Source organism: Belonocnema kinseyi, chromosome 3, assembly GCF_010883055.1.
Source record: "Belonocnema kinseyi isolate 2016_QV_RU_SX_M_011 chromosome 3, B_treatae_v1, whole genome shotgun sequence".
Lineage (NCBI taxonomy): Eukaryota > Metazoa > Arthropoda > Insecta > Hymenoptera > Cynipidae > Belonocnema > Belonocnema kinseyi.
The window spans coordinates 92,744,641-92,763,383 of NC_046659.1; the positions used below are offsets into that span (position 1 = coordinate 92,744,641).

An 18,743-nucleotide genomic window follows, 5' to 3' on the forward strand; every position below is an offset into this window, starting at 1 on the left:
ACGGAATATAGTCAGGCTTAATGACTCTGTTTTGAAATGTTCAAGAAAGATCGCACAAAACATCATTTCTAACAAACATAATTAAAATACAAACTATTTTTTATTTATTTTTATTATCTTTATTTTACCATTCAGATTCCTGATTGGTCTTGAAGTTAAATATAAGCTTATTCTAAATATTAAATTAAGAATTAAATCTTTGAATAAAAGCAAACATATACAAAAATTTCGGCTTCTATTCAAAACCGATATATCGTATCTACTTTTTAGCAGTTACTCTTTTTACTCATAGAGTCTTTCAACCCCTAAATATAAAAAACATTTTAAATAAAGTTTTAATTTAAAGAGAGGATAAGATCTCAAACTAAAAACAGACTAGTAGAATGAATCAAAGAAAACCTATGTGCAAAACTTTACTTGCATTTATCTATATACTGAAAGATAATATTTAAATATTCCTAATGCATATATATTAGAAAACTTCGCAAAGTAGTCAACCTCAAACTTTATTTATCCATCATTTTCCATCTATAAGCATCCGGATAACACTCTCATCACGTCGCGTTCTATCACAGGTCACGTGCTTGTTTTTATAATCATGGAAACTAGATGCACACGAGATAACTCAAAATGAAAATTTATAATTAACTTTAACCCAATACTAAAATCTCTACTAGAGACTCCTGCAATAAGAGTTGAAAATAAAATAAAAAAGCAGAAATGGTTTTTATTTTGATAAATAAATGCTCCCGCGAATATTATTGGAAGTATTAATTTTAAAATATATTAATTTTCTTTATTTGGAATTTTTTATTTTCTTTATTTACTATTGAGACGTTTGTGTCGGAAGAGCAAACACGACGGAAGAAACGTGCAGCAACAGGCGTTACATGGCTACTAACGCAACGACTCGATAAAAGGGGTTGATCGATGCCTTTGAGTGCAAGAGAGAAGGAACAACAGCGTCGAGACGCCGGCGCGTAATTTTACGCTTCGATGTATCTGCAAAAAATATTATTACACAGAAAAATGAATATGTGACAATTAATTATCGTCATATTCACACTTTATTATTCATTTTTAGAATTTATTATAGAAGAATTATATATCAAACTGCACAATTTAATCACTATTTTTAACTTAGTAACATAATATTCGAATTTTACTTTTAAGGGAGGGGGTAAAGGTTTCAGCGTAAAAAAATACTCTTTTTGCGAATTTTTTTTAAGAGTATGGATTGAGCAAATGTATTTAAACTTTTTGTACATTATTAGGTATAATTTTGGCAATATTCTGTAATTTTTTCATTTGAAAATATTTAAAAACAAGCTGGTGACAGATATTGTCCGAGAACGTCTTGGAAAAAAAAACAATTCGCGTTGTTCACTGTATCTCGGTCGGAAATTATCGGAAATCAAAAACCATTTAAGTTTAGTCAAAGTATCATCAAATCCCCCCCCCCCGCAACGTTCTCTAATTATTTTTTTTTGCATTAAAAAATATTTGGTGGTCATCTAAAGTGTAATCTGCTATTATCCACAAAAAATTCCACTATTTTGGGGGTGGGAAACACCCTTAATCTAAAAAAAATAACTAAAGGTTGGGGGGGGGGGTTATTTTACATGTAGAAAATGTGTACCAAGTTCGAATTGAATCAGTAAAGTAGTTTTGAAATGGCTGTGAACACGGACTTTGAAAAAGTAGTTTTGAGAAAAACGCGTTTAAAGTTTTAAAAGCCCGCAGCTGTCAGTGCTGTCGTGCTAGAGAACAGAAGACTAACTAGAAAATAACTTCGAGAGGTTTGCTCAGATCGACTTAAAAGTTTGGGTGTATATTCTTGAAATGTTTAACAATAATAAAAAAACAAAATCGATTTTTTGAAAATGCAACCCCCCCCCCCCCTAAAACTACATATGCTTATAGAAAATTTAGTTGAGTGTCTTTTTGTCTGTATAAAAAGGTGTAGCTTTTGCCATCTTCAAAGTAAACCCTAAAATCCCGTTTGTTATAAAATTTGTTTTTGTCTTTTTTATTTAAACTCACCGTAGTTCAGCCAATTCTTGTTATTTTTGGATGAAATTCACAGGCAATGTTATTTATGGTGTTCTACGACTAGCGAAGGAAATAACATATGAATATGATTGTCTAAACAAAAGTTATAAATTTATAGCTGAGACATTGCATAAATAATGCATTCATATCTTCAAACTCATGATATAAATATATATATATTTTCTACGGATATATTTTCTATTTTATATGGCTCGTTTATTCAGAGGTATTGACGTGGAAATTAATTCAGTTTATTAAATTCCATCTAATAAAGAGTACTTCATTTGCAGCAAAAAACCTTTTTATGTATATCCACGGAATAATGGAAAGCATGAGCATTTTTTTATAAGAATTATTTAAATGATTAAAACTTTTTGTTAAATTGCTGAATATCACAGCAAGGCGTCATCGTAATCGTTCATTATTTTATGCATGAAAAATGAACTTCAAAAACTAATGATTGCAAATCATAAAAAATTACCTTTGTTCATTAATTTTCTTATAGCAACGTAAACTTTTCCTTACTTAAATTATTAAATAAAAAATATTATACCTTGAAGCCTCAGGGTCATTTAAAAAAATACATGAAAATCTGTTGAAAATTGAACTGTCGAGCGATTTTTGTAAATAAAAAGTGGTTTTTGGCACTCTGTGGAATGCATCGAATTGATAAATAGATGCGAAGAAACGGACTGCATCGCCGAAATAAAATCTTCCTAATTTTGTAATATTCATTAATTTTGAATAATCACTTCTAAAGGAAAAATATTTATACCTATCTGAATAACTTTCTCGTTGGTTGTTTTTTTTGCTCCAAACTCGCTCGTCTCTCCATGAGCTTTAAAATATTAATTCATGCTTTATACAATGTGTTAGATAAAAGTTTATAACTTTTGTTTAAATTAAAATGTTCATATGTTATATACTTGAACAAACGTGGAACATCATGTAGAATACATTCTGTAAATCTAATGAAAAAGTTCCAAGCATTAGTTAAATTACGGCGAATGGCAAACAAATTAATTGTTCTACAAAATAGGATTTTCGTTTACCTTTTTTAAATAGCAAAAAAAGCTTTTAGGTTGGCCAGAAAATCTTGATCATTTTCATAATTTTATTTCGCTATGCTTTCTATCAAATGACAATGAACACTTTATTATAATATAACATACTAAAAACTTAGTTTTAATAGACAACGATGGTGCTAATATCATATGTTTTTCATTGTAATTTTATAGGAAGGATTTCGAAATAAGACTATAAAAACTATACTGGCCTTGTGGCCAACTCAAGAAAACCTTTTTATCCAGAGAAAAAAGATGCGCAATTAAATTTCTCTGGAGAAAGAGGTGCATAAATAATAATATAACAGGGATACTGAAGGAATGTAAGCATAATTATCTCAATAAATATTTGTTCGCTCGGATACGTGGATTTGTTTAAGGCTTCTCGTTCGTTCACCGAATTTAAGCAGCACCTGACATAGTGGAATTGGGACGTTGTACTTGACAGGGTGCATTTTATCAGCTTTTAAAACTGCCTTTACCCTCAAACTAAAACTCGAACTTATAAAAATTGTGATATGGGTAACTTTTATCGTTTATTAATTAGTAGTATCCTGTGCATTAGTAAAAGTGGTAAACTTTTAGAAAACCAGGTAATTTGTATTAAAGAATTGTTAAAAATAAATATTTTGGCTTCATTTAAATAAATGCAATACTCCATTGTAATGAAGAAAATTGTAATGAAAAAATAAAATTTTCAGAAAATGTAGGGAACAAGAATAGAGTTCAGAATTTCCGCTTCCAAATCCGGAGCGCAACCGTCTGATCTAACTGGTGAGAGGAGTATGAATTTATACAAAATTCCGAAGGATGCAGTTTCCCCGTGTAAAGTTGTTAAAAGTATAATCCTTTTTACAACTTCCTTCTCTGTTCTTGTACATATGAGATCAACATTGAATAAATTATTTGTAGATTTCTTATTTAGAGTCACAAGCAGTAAACACAAAGTGTCTGTCGTACGTGTCAGTCTATTTTTCGCAGATACATAGTGAAGTTGGTACTCCTTGATGATCATTCATTCATCCGGTGGATACGCATAACCAAATGGCGCGTTTTCACTACGTGGCCAAGAAATCCGGATCGAACTACATTCCCACATACATCGAGTGTTCTAATTTTGAAACTTTTGAACGAATGTTTGTAGGAGGACGCTGTGACGTGGCCACCTGGTGGGCGAAGCCGGAACTCACACCTGCGTCAATGCTAATCGCGAAGATCGCGAATACGCGTGTTTTGTCTATTTCAGCATATAGCTGTCATTTGAATCAGGATTATTGAACCTGAACACAATCATACTATTTTCAACCTGTCAACGGAAAAAACTACAATTATCAACTTTCTAAATAATAATATTATCATTACTTAATTTGAAAAACGCATAAAATAAAAAACATATACACATTATATTTTAACTGGCTTCACAGTCTACAATGCCCTCAGAAGATTTCAAGTTGAATCACATATATTGCATTTACAATAAAATAGTTGAATTTTCTACCAAAATGTAAAATACTAATTTTCTACCTAAAGAGATGAATTATCAGCGAAAGAGTTGAGTTTTTAAGCTAACAAGTCCAATTTTTTTAGAAAACAGTTGACTTGTTAACCCGAAAAACTAAATTTTTAACAAACGAACAAATTGATTGTAGACCGAACAGTAGAATTTACAACTAAATAGTTTAACTTTCAAGTAGTAGCAAGAATTAATGTGGGAAAAATGAAGACATTTGAGAATGAAGTTTTGTGGTCACCCTCATATAATATTCTTGTCAGTAATTTATTAAAATTTCTTCTGTTTTAGTAGAAATTTCATCCTTTTTGGGATAAAAGTGTAACTATTTGGCTGAGCATTAATCTTCTACTTTTTGGTCGAAAAATCGTATTTTTTGGTTGAATTTGGCTGTTTTTTATTTAAAATAATATTTTGATGGAAAATTGAACCAATTCATTGCAGGTTGGACCACTTTGCAAACAATCATTTTTTTGTTAAAGGCTCATTCTTTTAGTTGCAAATTCATCTTCGGTTGGAAATGACTTTTTTATCAATTGAAAATTAATTTTTTTTAACGAAAATTTAACTATTCCAGCTAAAGGTTTATAATGTTAGTTAAAATTTGAACTATTTTTTTGATCATTGATCTTTTTTAATTGAAGATTGACTACGTGTCTTCTTTTTTGGAATGGAATGAAATGGAATCTTCTAATGTGTCCCCTAAGGGTTTACATTTTTCATGCACCTTCTTCCCTATTCCTTTACACACGGCCCACACACTTACTTGGTGGTGGGATGGGGACTTGCAATTTAAGGTGGGTTCCGATCCACCAAGAGCAACAGTTTAAGTACTTAGAGAAAACCTTTTTCTCGCGAGGTACCGACCGGTCCCACGACACTCCGGAGATGAACAACTCCCTTGCTAGGCTCGTGTTCACCGCATTGGCCGCCGAGGCTCTTCCAGAGTGCGAGGCGAGAATCGAACCCGCAAGCCGACGAATTGGGTGTCCAAAGCCTACCTTTAGTCCTCACGACCGTCGTCCCACTTAGTCATCTTTTTTGATAAAGGCAATAAATTTGAGATTTTACCATTTTAATCTGAAGTTATTTGAATTAGTCAAGGAAAATGAAAAAAATAGTCAGAGAATTTTGAAAATTAACTGTTCTGTTGACCCTTTTGAAAGCAGTTTCAGATTAACATTAGGTTTGAGATTAAAGCTATGCTTTTCACATTCGATGTGATTATATGCAATAATGTGCTCAAGCATTGCGTATCTGTGAGTGAAATAATCTTTGAAATTTGCGTACAATGTTTGTCGTCCGCGTTGGTTCGCAGCCTGCAAGTTCTGTACTGCGTCTCACAACGTCATTCAAATGTGCGTACGTATGTTAAATAAACAAGAAGGTAAATGAAATATTTGTATCTCATCGGTGGGACTTGAAATGGCCTGCAAGCTTGGCAATGTGGTACCGGCGGTTATTCATAGTTTGTATCCCGATCGAGCACATCGAGTGAAGGTTTTACGACAACGACATACTGAATGGGCTTATTCTCAAAATATGCATATCGCCCTGTTGACGAGTTCACAATATGTTCATTATGCTGCGCCTTATGTCAGAGAAGCATCCATAATATTGAATAAAGTTTAAAACTTTCTACATGTATTCATTCGCCTCTCAACATGAGTCACTATTTTTAAATTACTTCATCGTATTTCAAGTTCTTTCATTCTTCTTCCTATTTATGCTTCACGAGAACCATTTTCCTCAATAAAACTAGTTTTTAAGACAGTTATATTATACAGGGTGGCAACTGGCACACAGAAAAATCCTGATCATTAAAAGTACGCAAGTTCGGTGTTGTTTTGGGTTGCATTAAAAATATGACACTGGATAATAAGAATGCAGCTACGTTCATTTGGGTGGTATAAATTTATATCTATAAAAATTCGACTTTCGATTTTTCGTGATTCATTCACTCCAATTTGTTTGTTTTTCGGAAAAAGAAAATCCGTAATATTTTTTCCACAGTTAAACTATGCCTCCAGTCTTTTGAAATTAACATGAATTATTGAAACCTGAATTGTTGAAAACATGAATTGTTGAAACAATTATTATTTATCAACAGGACAACACGGCGACAACGGTTGCGACTTGAGACAGTAGTCTTGGAAGGGTCGCAATGCACGAGTAGGAGATGTCCCTGTAACTCGTAAAAAGTTATTCTTTTCTGCAATTAATAAAACGATTACCAAATGTTAAGAGTGCTGTTTTTTACTTAAGATATGTAGCAATTATTTAAACAATTAATAATCATTCACTAAATATCCATCAAAATTATATTACTTTAAATATTCGTTAATTGTTTCATCAATTTCAGAAAATAAAACCTTTTTACGATTTTAAGGAGAAAAATTGTTTAAACAAATGAAAATTGTTTGAATCATTACCAAGTACTTTAAACAAGAAGTACTACTCTTGACAATTAATAACTTTATATAATTAATTCCGAAAAATAGTAACTTTTTACGACTTGCAGAGGGAAAAAATTTTCAAAGCAACAGTAATTGTTTAAACAATTCAAAACTACTTTTAAAATGCTTGGAAACTATTCAATTATCGATTAAAAATAATTCATGTTGAAAAAATTCCAAAAAATAACGTCTAGGCATGAATTTCATAGAAAACTGCTATTTTGTATCTTTTGACGCATTTCTCGATATAATAAAAGGGGATTGTGGAGTGAAAATTTAAATTGATTGCATTAAAATCATTTCTCGAACATTCCTTAATACGATTATACTTTAATTCACAAAACTTACATAACAAGTACTTCTTTTTTTAGAAAAAATTAGGGGGGGGGGGTCGATCATCAAAAATCGAAAGTCGAATTTTTGGACCACCGTCAATGTTCATGTTCAAGTTTTACACTTGAAGTATTCTCATTTTTTGGGAAAATCTGATTTCGAGAATATAATAAATATGCTGCAACTTGAATTATCTCGCTGTTTTGCTGTGCACTGCCGGGAAACCCAAGAATTATCCTGGTCTTTTGAGGAATTTTGATTTCGATTTTTATAAAAACCGGGAGTTTTTCAGATTTGTTGATGCAGTTGCAATAAATATTGCGCTCAATTTTATCAACCATCTCCGTTAAAATATCAAAGATCCTGAAATCATGTTATATGATGGATCGTTCACAGCAATACAAGATGATTAATTTTAAATGTAGATGAATTAAATTTTTTCATTAAATTAAGTAAGTCACTTAATTTCAACCAGAAATGGAACTTAAGTTCAGTGTCTCATATCTGATATACGAGTAATATGATAATTAACTGACAGGTATGTTGAGTTTGGGATGATTTTCATTCGCGTGCTCTGAAATTCAATTTGTGCTGGTAGAAAGGCGTGCGCGAAATGCGATCTGGCGATGCGCTAACACTTGGACGGATTTCGGCGATTTTAAAAGAGGAGCCAAGACAGCATCTAAAATTATGTAATTTTTAATTTTATATTCATTTCATGTTCCTAATAACTGAACGATAGCGCATAAATGTTATGAATTTCAACAATCATATTACGTAAATTAACCTATAAGTTTCATTTCAAACACACGCGTTGATGGAAAGTCAACAATCTTTCTGTCTTAAATTAAGCTATAAAGTACATTTTACGTACATAAAGCAGTTGACTTTCAGCCGAGCGCGTTACTTAAAGTCATGTTATCATCGTCAGTTGACTTTCAACTGGTAATGATCATTTTGGTTACATCTGAAAGTCAATCGCCTTTTCCTACTGAAATTCAGATTCTTGTATTACTGTGTACAAATATTAAATTACCTTTCATATTTGAGAACGAAAACTTCCTCTTTAGATATTTAATATGCACTGAAAAAATGTATACCTATAACAGTGATATTTATCCTTGATCTTGCTATAAATTTTGTTCGAAACGAAAGAACTTTATTGGTAGAATGTTTAAAGTAGGTATTGGCAGAAGAATTTATTGGAAGTATGATTATTAATATAGTACATAATTAGATTGGTAAAACGAAGATATTATATAGTTGGATTTAGAATATTGGAACTCTTAATATGGTCCTAATGAAATAAGGTGCTAATTAAATTTGATTAATTTCGGCAGGTATTTAAAATTTACCATTGATTTAACAGCTTACCTTGCAATAAAACAGATTATAAGCGCCTTTTTGAAATTAAAATAAGTGCAATTAAAAGCAGAGTTAGTTTTGAAACCTTTATAAGTTTTAAAACTGGGATTCAAACCCATTTCATTCTTCATTTTTTAGTATTTTTCTGTTTGAACTACAAATTTATTCCGAGTAGTAATTACATTGGAACTCTAAATTTATATAATTAATTAAATAGTTGGCATAATAAAGTTATAATTTAGGGATACTATGAATTTGTTGCTAATAAATTGAAAACCCGCTTTTCAAACAAACGAAAAAATGATTTGCAGTTGGAGAATACCATAAGCTCGCGTATCATAACATAATTTGTCTTCCAATAGAAGATTATAGAATCTATATTTCAGATCGTCGATCCCAAAAACGCAAAGAACCCCTAAAATAAAATGAACCAAATGGGCCCTTCAACTATTTGTATTCTGAAATAACATTAATTTTCTTTCTTGCGCAGAATTTTCACTGCGGTTCATTAACTTACAGACTTCACAATATTTTCCCTACTTAACTTGTTTCTTTTTCATTGAAAAGTCTACTATTATATTGTGGGTTCAAAATTCATGTCTTTTGGCTGAAAATTCAGCCATTTTGTTGAACATTCGTTAAAAAAGTTTAGAAACTCATTTATATTTTGTTGCAAGTGAATTTTTTACATTAAAATGTCTTCTATTATATTTTTTGTGTAGCATATATCTATTTTGAATTAAAAATTCTACTATTTGATTGAAAATCAAACTATTTTCTTAAAAAGTCATCTTTTTGGTCCAAAATATGGTCCTTTTGATTTGAAAATTCATCTTTTGATTGAAAGTTAATTCTATTCATTTAAAAAGTCCACTAATGTATTTTGAGTTCAGAATTAACCTTTTTTGTTTAAAAACTGTACAAATGGGTGTAAAATTTAATTCTTCTGTTGTAAATTCAGCTATTTTGTTAGAAAGTTATCTTTTTTTTCAAAGTTAATTTTTCATAAATGAAGACTGTACTATGAAATTTCTGAGGATTTCAATGAATTTACGAGATATCAAAAGCTCCTAAGGTAATTTAGAATAGTTTAATAGATTTCAGGGAATTCGTTCAGAAGAAATAAGGGATTTCATACTAATTTACAGATTTTCGAATATTTCTAGGTATTAATTACCAAGATTCTAAAGAATTTACAATTGAGTTCAGTAATTTAATGGGATTACAAAGGAGGGTGGGTATTTTTTTTAATCCAAGGGATTTTATGAAATTACCGTGGATTTTAATGATTTTAAAGGATTTTGGAAGCTCTCAAGGCATTGTGATGAATTTTTCACTATTTTAAGAAAATCATCAGATTTATAGAATTTCACGGGATTTTATTACATTTTAATGTATTTCTATAAATTTATTGGCAAGAAGGAAAGGCTTTCATAAGGTTTCAAAGATTTTTGCAGTTCATTTGGAATTATTTACCCCGCATTTTTATTAATTTATAATAATAATATTAAGAACATTTTATATTAATATTTTTGGATTGTTTTCAAATCACTTGAATTTTTTTTATTCACTGATTCATTTGAATTCTATTAATTTAACTTGAATTGTTTTGAAGGCTTTTGAATTTATACAGAATTCGTTAAAATTCAAGTGGAATAAGTTTCATCGAATTATTTTTACTTCAAAAGAACATTATTCGCATTTTTCTAGGTTTAAAATTTTACACGATTAGAATTTTGCTATTGAAATATTAATGGTCAGAGAAAGTAAAAAGTTAGTCAGGGAAAAGTCAGGGAATTTTAAAAATGAAGTTTTTCGAGCACCCTGGGAAAACTCTAATTCTAATGTAATAAGAAGTTAAAGCATGAAACTATAAAATCACATTTAGGCTTGAAAGTAAACACATACAAAAGTCATATGTATATTTTGCTTTTGAAGTTGGTTGCTAAACACAAGAGGTTTCATGTATAGATTATGTATACATAGCTGCATTACATGTATATTTGATTACGTAATTTGGCAACGATGCCTAAAGGCGGAGGATCAGAGTGGATTCTTATTCTTGTGGAAGATGTTAGAATAAGAGTCTAGTCCCCAGATACGTCTTGGAATATTCACATATCGTTTTAATGTTCATTTTAGAAAAACTTACTCCTTAGTATTTATGTGTATATTCCCGAAAATTATTGTTTTAAACATTAAAATTATGTTTTAATTGTATGATGAAAGTGCAATAATCATAATGATTTAGAAAATTTGAGGTAACTGCCCTTCACAAGGCCACTCTGCATTTTTCTCAAACATTTCAAAATCCTGGTCTCTTCATGATTGACAGGTCAAGTTCATTCTCTAATATAGAAATGAAAAATAAAAAAGCATATACCACACTAAAACTGAATGGTCTTCTGACGGTTCTTAAATGTCCCTTTGCATAAATTTGGTCCCTCATTTCGATGTCTGTTTCATAAAATATTAAGCTTTTTACTTAAAACTTCAATTTTAAAGGTATTGTGAACCATGGAAGATTATGACGTATGAAATATTTAGAACTTGGACATATGAATATCCCTGGTGTTCCAGGCTGGGACTCCAGGAAAATGGTCCTGTAAACACGTCAATTTAAATTTATATTTCGCTGACAATTGTTTCCCTAAATTTTATTCACCAGCAAGGTCAAACTTCTATGCGGCTGGCACAATCACCAAAGTCTGTTTTAGTCACATTTTTGTCACTTGAAAAAAGTGTCAATGTAGTCGGTTTTTTAAAGGAAAATGCCTCTTTAGTCGCATTAATCCACCTCATTTCATATTTGGTTCAAAAATCTGTTATATTCTTTTTTTTGTATTCGACTTTTTTGGGTAAGAATCAATCAAGAAATCTTTCTTGATTGAAAGTTATTTTTATTTGTTGGAGATTGATCTTTTCGAGACTAAAAGTAAAACTTTTTCTTAAACATTCTACTGTTTAGCTTGAAAACTCGACTTTTTTAAAGACCTCATCTATTTTGGTATCAAATTCATCTTTTTTTATTGCAAATGCAACTGTTTTGTTGAAAATTCAGTGATGTATCTTGTAACTTACCTCTTTTGATAAAAAATTTTCACTTTTGATAGAAAATTATTCTTTTTTTTCAAAGTTAATTTTTTTATTAAAAATTTTGCTTTTTTCGTCGAAAATGAAAACTTTTATTGCGAATTCATCTCTTCACTGGTAAAATTGTCATCTTGCTAAAATGCAACTGTTTGATTGGAAATTAATAATCTATTTTTGGTTGAGGACTCAACTATTTTATTAATAATTAATTTCTAGGTTGAAGATTCATTATTTTGGTTGGAAATTTATCTCCTTGGTTGGAAATTAAAAAAATTGTTTTGAAAATTCGTTTGTTTTGTTTTGAAATTGATCTTTTTAACTGAAAATTAACCTATTCCATTTTTGAATTTTTTAAAAAGAAATTTCAAAATGATGCAATTGAAGAAATGAAGATAACAACTCGATAAGGGCCATTTGAAATTGGTACCTTGATAACTTTATTTTAATTGTAACAAAGTGCCAACCTCTTATGGTTCTTATTCTTGTCAGTTGTCATTTTCATGTCTTAGATTTTAAATGCTTGTTTTGGAATAGTTCAATTTTGAAGATTTAAAATTAAAGGTTATTCAATTGTAAATTTTATAATTCGATACCTTTATGTTAAATAAACCTCTCTTGGAGTGATCGTCTAACACGACCACTCCAGCTTTGTCGTCTAAAGGAACCACTGTTTTTTAAATTGGTCCCTCGTTATAGCATGCATACCTACACGGCAAACAGCATACAGGTTTAGTATTTAATATTTTCCGGTTTAGTATATCATTTAAAAATATTTTGAATTCAATACAATTCCTTTGCATTGTATTGTATTGTATTTTTTTTAATTCTTGTGAATTGCTTGGAATGTCTTTAACTCTTTTTTATTCTTTTCAAAACTTTTCAATTCTTTTAACTTCGTTGAAGTCTTCTAAATTCCTCGAAATTTCCTGAGCTGTCTGAATTCTTTGCCCTTGAAATTACCTGAATTACCTGCATTTAGGGAATTCTAAAAGTTCCAGGAATACTCGGAATTCAGAGAAATCACTGAATTTAAAGAATTAAATAAATTTACGGAAGTCAAGGAATTAACGGAATGCCAAATAAAAAACCTTAGAGGAATTCTGAGAATTCAAAGGAATTCAGAGCATTCATAGAAAATCAGAGAATGCAGAGCACGTTAGACAATTCAGAGAAATTCAGAGAATTCGATGGAATTTAGAGAATTCATAGAAGTTCAGATATTTCAGAGGAATTCAGGGAATTAAGAGAAGTCAGAGGAATTCAGAAAATTCAGCGGAATGTGGAGAATTCAAACAATTCAGAAGAATTCAGGGAATTTTGGTAGACAGTTCATCTTATTAGTTGAAAATTGATTTTTTTAGCTCGAAATTCATATATTTCATTCATCTCTTTTGATATAAATTTAATATTTTTGGGTTAAAAATCCAACTTTTGGGTAAAAACTAGGAATCCGTTATAGTTCAGGATTCAAATGCTTTGTTGAATATTCCCCTGTTTTGCTTGAAATAATAAGTATAACCTTTTTTAGTAGAGAATGCAAGTACCATATTTGGATGAGAGTTTAGGTATTTTGTAAAAAAAAAATTTATTTAGTAGAATATTAATCTTTTTGGTTGAAAATTCATCTATTTTGTGTAAATTTCAATATATTTACTTGAATATTTTGAACTTAAAGTGTTTCATATCGAATACAATATGACACCTACTTTAAATTGTTTAACAAAAATTTATTCCCCTATTCTTGTGAAAAATCATCCTAATTACCCATTTTTGTGAGAATTTTAGGCTTTCAAATGTTCAATATTATAACTAATATCTTAATTTATATGTAATTTTCTGATTCATATTGTGAATTATGGAAATATAAATACGGCAGTTAAGTATCAGAGGTTTATTTAGCCATGTCATGAAATGAATTCCAATTTGTCTGAACATTACTTATAAAATGTATTCTAGCAACTGTGATCTTGGTTTTCACCTTCGAATTTTTGGTAAATTTGTTTAAATAATTTTTTGTTAAATTCAAATATCATATTTATGAAGCCCTAAGTCAGTGGTCGGCAAACTTTTTGCTTAATTTTCAGGTATGGTCAGGCTCCACCCGACTTAATTTTTTCTACTACTTTTCGGTCTATTCATGTACCTTAGTGCGAGTGAGCTTACTCCAGCAAGGGTCTTTTGTCCACAGGAATGTCAAAGTAAGGAAATTTTAAAACTTTTAATTTTTCAATTAGCGATTTACAAATAGCATTATCAGCATCCACGATTTTTTCCGATTCCAATGATATGTTACTTGCCTACAAAAGTTAACAATTTGAAGGAGTTTATAATCAAGAAACATCAGATTGGCAGTCAATTTAATACTAAATACTTCTCAAACTTATAACCTTTATAAACAAATTACATGTCTTTGGAATCGAAACTATACGTAGATTCCAAATATATTACTTTTAAGTCACTGATCGCAAAATTACGAATTTTTTAATCTCACATTTTTGTCCCATTTTCTAACAAAGGACCCCTGAGGAAAGGGGTGGTCTGGCCAAGCTCGCAGGTACTGCCCTGAGACTAGGTCACAGGGCAGCCAGGGCAGGCTACCCTGCCCAGGGCAAGAGCGTGCCGAACACTACCCTAAGTGAACCTTAACATAGGGTAGAAAAAGAAATTTGTTTAAATCATTTTTACTAGAATTGTTTAAACAAAAATTGTTTAAACAATTTTTTTCATTTTTCATTATCATATTCTAAGAGCCCTAAATGACCTCTAAATTATTGTATAAGGTGAATTTTCCGCAAAATCATTTTTAGTACGTTTTACAGCAATGTTCAGCCAGCTTAACGTTAAGCTAGCGCAAAGACTATTTTTTACAAAAAATAAAAGAGCTCAAGATTTGGGACCACGGACCCAAATCAGCCCTAAATGAGCTCTAAATTATGAAATAGGTTACTTCTCTATACCTTGATATTGTTGTGCCAGCTTAACATACCTCTCTTCTTGCCTAAACATTAGTCACTTTTAGTCACTTTTTGCCTTAAATGAATCACTTTTTATACTTTTCCAGATACATTAACCTTTGACAGCGCTGAAAATTTGATATGAAGATGAGCTTGAAATTTTATGTACGTATCAAACTTTTAGTCTTAAAAATTTAACAGAACCCATTCTTCAAAATTCAGTACCATGCCCTCTAGTTCTGAAATGACCGAAATAGTGCTTTGTTATTTGTAAAAATAGAAATTCCTCTTGACTCATTTTGTTTCAGTGATTTGAAACTGCTACGATTCTCTCGAAGTCACCCAGTTACTAGTCTTGTAAATATAATAAACTTGCACGAGAAACAATAGACTTTCGACCTGCCAGGTCTATATGTTAAACGATAATTCAACAGTGGAACGTGTACATTTATACGCTTCGTTTAAAGGTCGTAAAATTTTTACTATGATGGCAAATACTGTAGCATATCATTCTACCAATATAGGTTCATGTTTGCAAACAGCGCGATAGGTCACTTCAATTAGCTTGGCTACTTCTTTTTCTGCTGTAAATTTAAAAATCAAGAAGAAATTTTTTCATTTAAAAATTCTATTTATGGTAAGATCTTTAAACTGCGTGGTTAGAAGATTTGAATAGCAATGATAATGATTTTGACTTACATTTCGTTGGGTTGCAGCACGAGCAACTCTTTCGGAAGACCCTCTTAACAGTTCGGCTAACAATTCCGGACTAGGCCCAGGTAAACCCTCCAATTTACTTGGGCTAGATGTTGTTCTGTGATGGCAAGGAGTTGGCGGTTCAGAATTGCTGTTACTACTTGCATTGAACGAAAGATTTGCTGAAATTTTTCTTCTTGGCTTAACTCCCTCCTCGAGAGAGATTTCTGTTGCACGAGGTTTTGCCATTTCTGCTTCTAACATCTGTCCGTAAGGACCTCGAAGAGGCCTCTTACTATACCTAAAAAATATGTTTAAAGAACGTTTTACCATCTAAAATAATAAATAGATTTTGGTAATGATATTTACTATCTTTAAATTGGGATTAATGTATTCAGTACATATATTATAATTTCTGCAATCGGTGCAATCGGGTTCCAAAGGAATCCCTTGATTTATTTGCAAACATTTTTGAATCCATTAAAATCTTAAGAAATCATTAATTTAAAATCTATTAAAAATAAATTAAATTTATCCCCTGAAGTTCTCTAGAAATCCGTTAAATCTGGCAAAATTATTTTAAATTCCGTGAAATCTTTAGAAATCCTACAAAATTTTTTGAAATTGCTTGAATTTTTTTTTAATCTCTGAAAATTTTATGATATTTTTTCAATACACTTGAACTTGGATTTCTGCACTGTTTCAGGCATGCCCGTAATGGTGTTCGACAAAAATCCAGGGACTCCGAACGTAAACAGGCAGGGTCACATGAATTACTTCTGTTGGATTTGGATGCATGACGCAACCTGATGCAACTAAGGTGCTGAAAGTACGGTCCACATACTGTTCTTCACTCTTGATACAAATTTTTCAATCATTCAACGAACAGACTTTGTTCATTTAAAGTAGTACATTTATACGAATTCTTCATTTCAATAATTGAAATTTGTCAATTCTTCAATGCAAAAGCCGAGGTACAAGCTTAAAGTTTCAATCTGATTACACTGAAACTTGGAATTATGGCGTCTGAGTTTCTGTCCCTTCAAAAATTGATGCCGCGGCGGATACGTGACGTGGGGAGTGCGGGAGCGGCTGCTCTATCAAGCGTGAGAAACGGCTTGAGAGCAGCGTTCTCTGCGCCTTAGTTCTATCAGGTTAGGTCATCCGTTAAAATCCAACAGAAATGATTCAGGCAACCCTACCTATTTCGGTTTGAAGTGTCTGGATGTACGACCAAGGCCACTGCACAGAACTGTCCGAAGCCGGTGATTATTGCAAGTTCCAGTGTATTTAAAAATTGGCACAACTTAGGTAAAGTTGTCAGGCTTGAACGCATATAGTTATGAAATTCTTCATTATAAATTTCTATTGATCACTATTGATCACTATTGATCACTTTCAGGCTTCAAATTAAATATTTTAAAAGTTTAAAATACTAAAATGTCAAATTTGGCCATGTCAAATTCGTCAAACTGTAAATTCTTAACTTTAAAGTTTAAAAGCTTCAGTTTGAAATTACTAAGCTTCTGAATTTTAGAAGAGTACAATTATAATAAATGAAAAAATATCGATTTTTTAAATTTGATTTTTTGAAATTTATTATTTTATTTCTCTATTCAAAGTTTCAATTTTAAAAACAACATTGTTTTTTCACTTTGTAGTTATAATAAATGGTTCCTTATCTAATATTTCCATTTGAAAATTTTTCCAATTTTAAAATAGAATTAAAACATTTTTAAATGTAATCACTTAAAACTTTAAATTCTTCAATACAGAAATGTTTTAATTTTAAAAAATGCGAAATTGAAATTTTGTGATGTTTGATTGTTCAAAATTATAACTTGAAAGTTCTGCTACAATGCTTCTTAATAAAAAGTTTTTCTTTTAAACTTATGAATAATTGTAGAATTTGTAGTGCTTAAAATTCAAGAGAATTATTATTTTTAAAGATTTCCACTTGAATGATCAATTTTGAATACTTCCAGTTTACATTCCATAATTACATCTTACATTATACAACTGCGATTATGTTTTAAATTTAAATTAGTTAAATTTTGTATGATTTTGCAGTTAAAATAGTTTAACTTTGTGCGTTTAAATATGAAGATTGTATGATTATTTTCTTTTATTGTTTTTAATAGCTAACGCTATCGATTAAACATATTGTTTAACTTTAAAAAAATAAATTTTTAACATTGAAATTTTGTCATTTTCAACCGATTTTTAATTAAAATTTCCAATCTATTTTATTATAAACATTTTGAAATTGAACTTGTTTAATTTGGGAGTTTCTGTGACGTTTCAATTTCAGGTTTCGCATTCGTATCGGTCTTCATCACTAATTGTGACTTCAGCTTGCAAATAAAAAGATAAAAAATTCATCCAAAAAGTCATCCACTTTCGAGAAAATTGAAAATGAAATCATGACTTCGAAATTACGTAAAACTGATCTTTCAACTTTAAATGAATATAGCAATTAAAATTTGGAATATGTTAAAGAAATGAGAAATTGGTTTGTACATTATTTAGTACTAAATGACGTAAATAATATATTAATTGAAAATAATTTACCCAGTCTCGAGAAAATTGAAATTGTAGTTATTACTGCGAGGTTGGAAAGAGTTATTCTGCTAAATGTCGACGAAAATAATTATACGAAAATAATATGTAGACCACTCAAATAAAAAAAACTCTACATTCTTCACGTGTTGCATATAGTATTTTATTCCACTGTCGACCGTGGTCACCTTTTGGTCCTGAAAAGCAGGTCCGACGCATTTTTCTATAGCTTTGTTCGCGACTCGAATTCTGATCGACTCGGGCCAAAATAGATTACTTTTCTAACAAAAGTTGCATTTTCAATTAAAAAGGATGAACTTTCTATCCAAAGAGACTAATGTTGAACAAAAGAGTTGAATTTTCCACCAAAAAAGATAACTTCTGATGAAAACATTTGAGTTTCCAACAAAGGAATTAAGTTTTCAGCCAAATAGTAGAATCTGTAATCACCAGAGATGAGTTCTAAACGAAAAATATAATAGTAGACTATTTAAATAAAAAAAATTAACTTTCAAACAGAAAAGATCATTTTTTAACTAAAAAGATCTCCTTTTAATCCGGTAGTAGGCGCGCTTGCTAGAATTACGTTAGTAATCGCGCGTTGATTATTTTGACCGACAGTAATATCATGGGAAATTTCTTAATATGTAATACTACTCAA

The 18,743-nt window shown here is 30.6% G+C and overlaps 1 protein-coding gene across 7 annotated transcripts in view; it reads right to left on the minus strand.

Moving 5' to 3' along the window:
- LOC117170182 (rho guanine nucleotide exchange factor 17) overlaps nt 1–18,743 on the minus strand; it is a 106,569-nt gene that overhangs the window by 52,995 nt on the left and 34,831 nt on the right. For all 7 annotated transcript variants that reach the window (XM_033356765.1, XM_033356771.1, XM_033356768.1 and 4 more), the window contains one exon: nt 15,527–15,824. In XM_033356765.1, the coding sequence (XP_033212656.1) occupies nt 15,527–15,824 (298 nt within the window). The remainder of the gene's footprint in view (nt 1–15,526; nt 15,825–18,743) is intronic.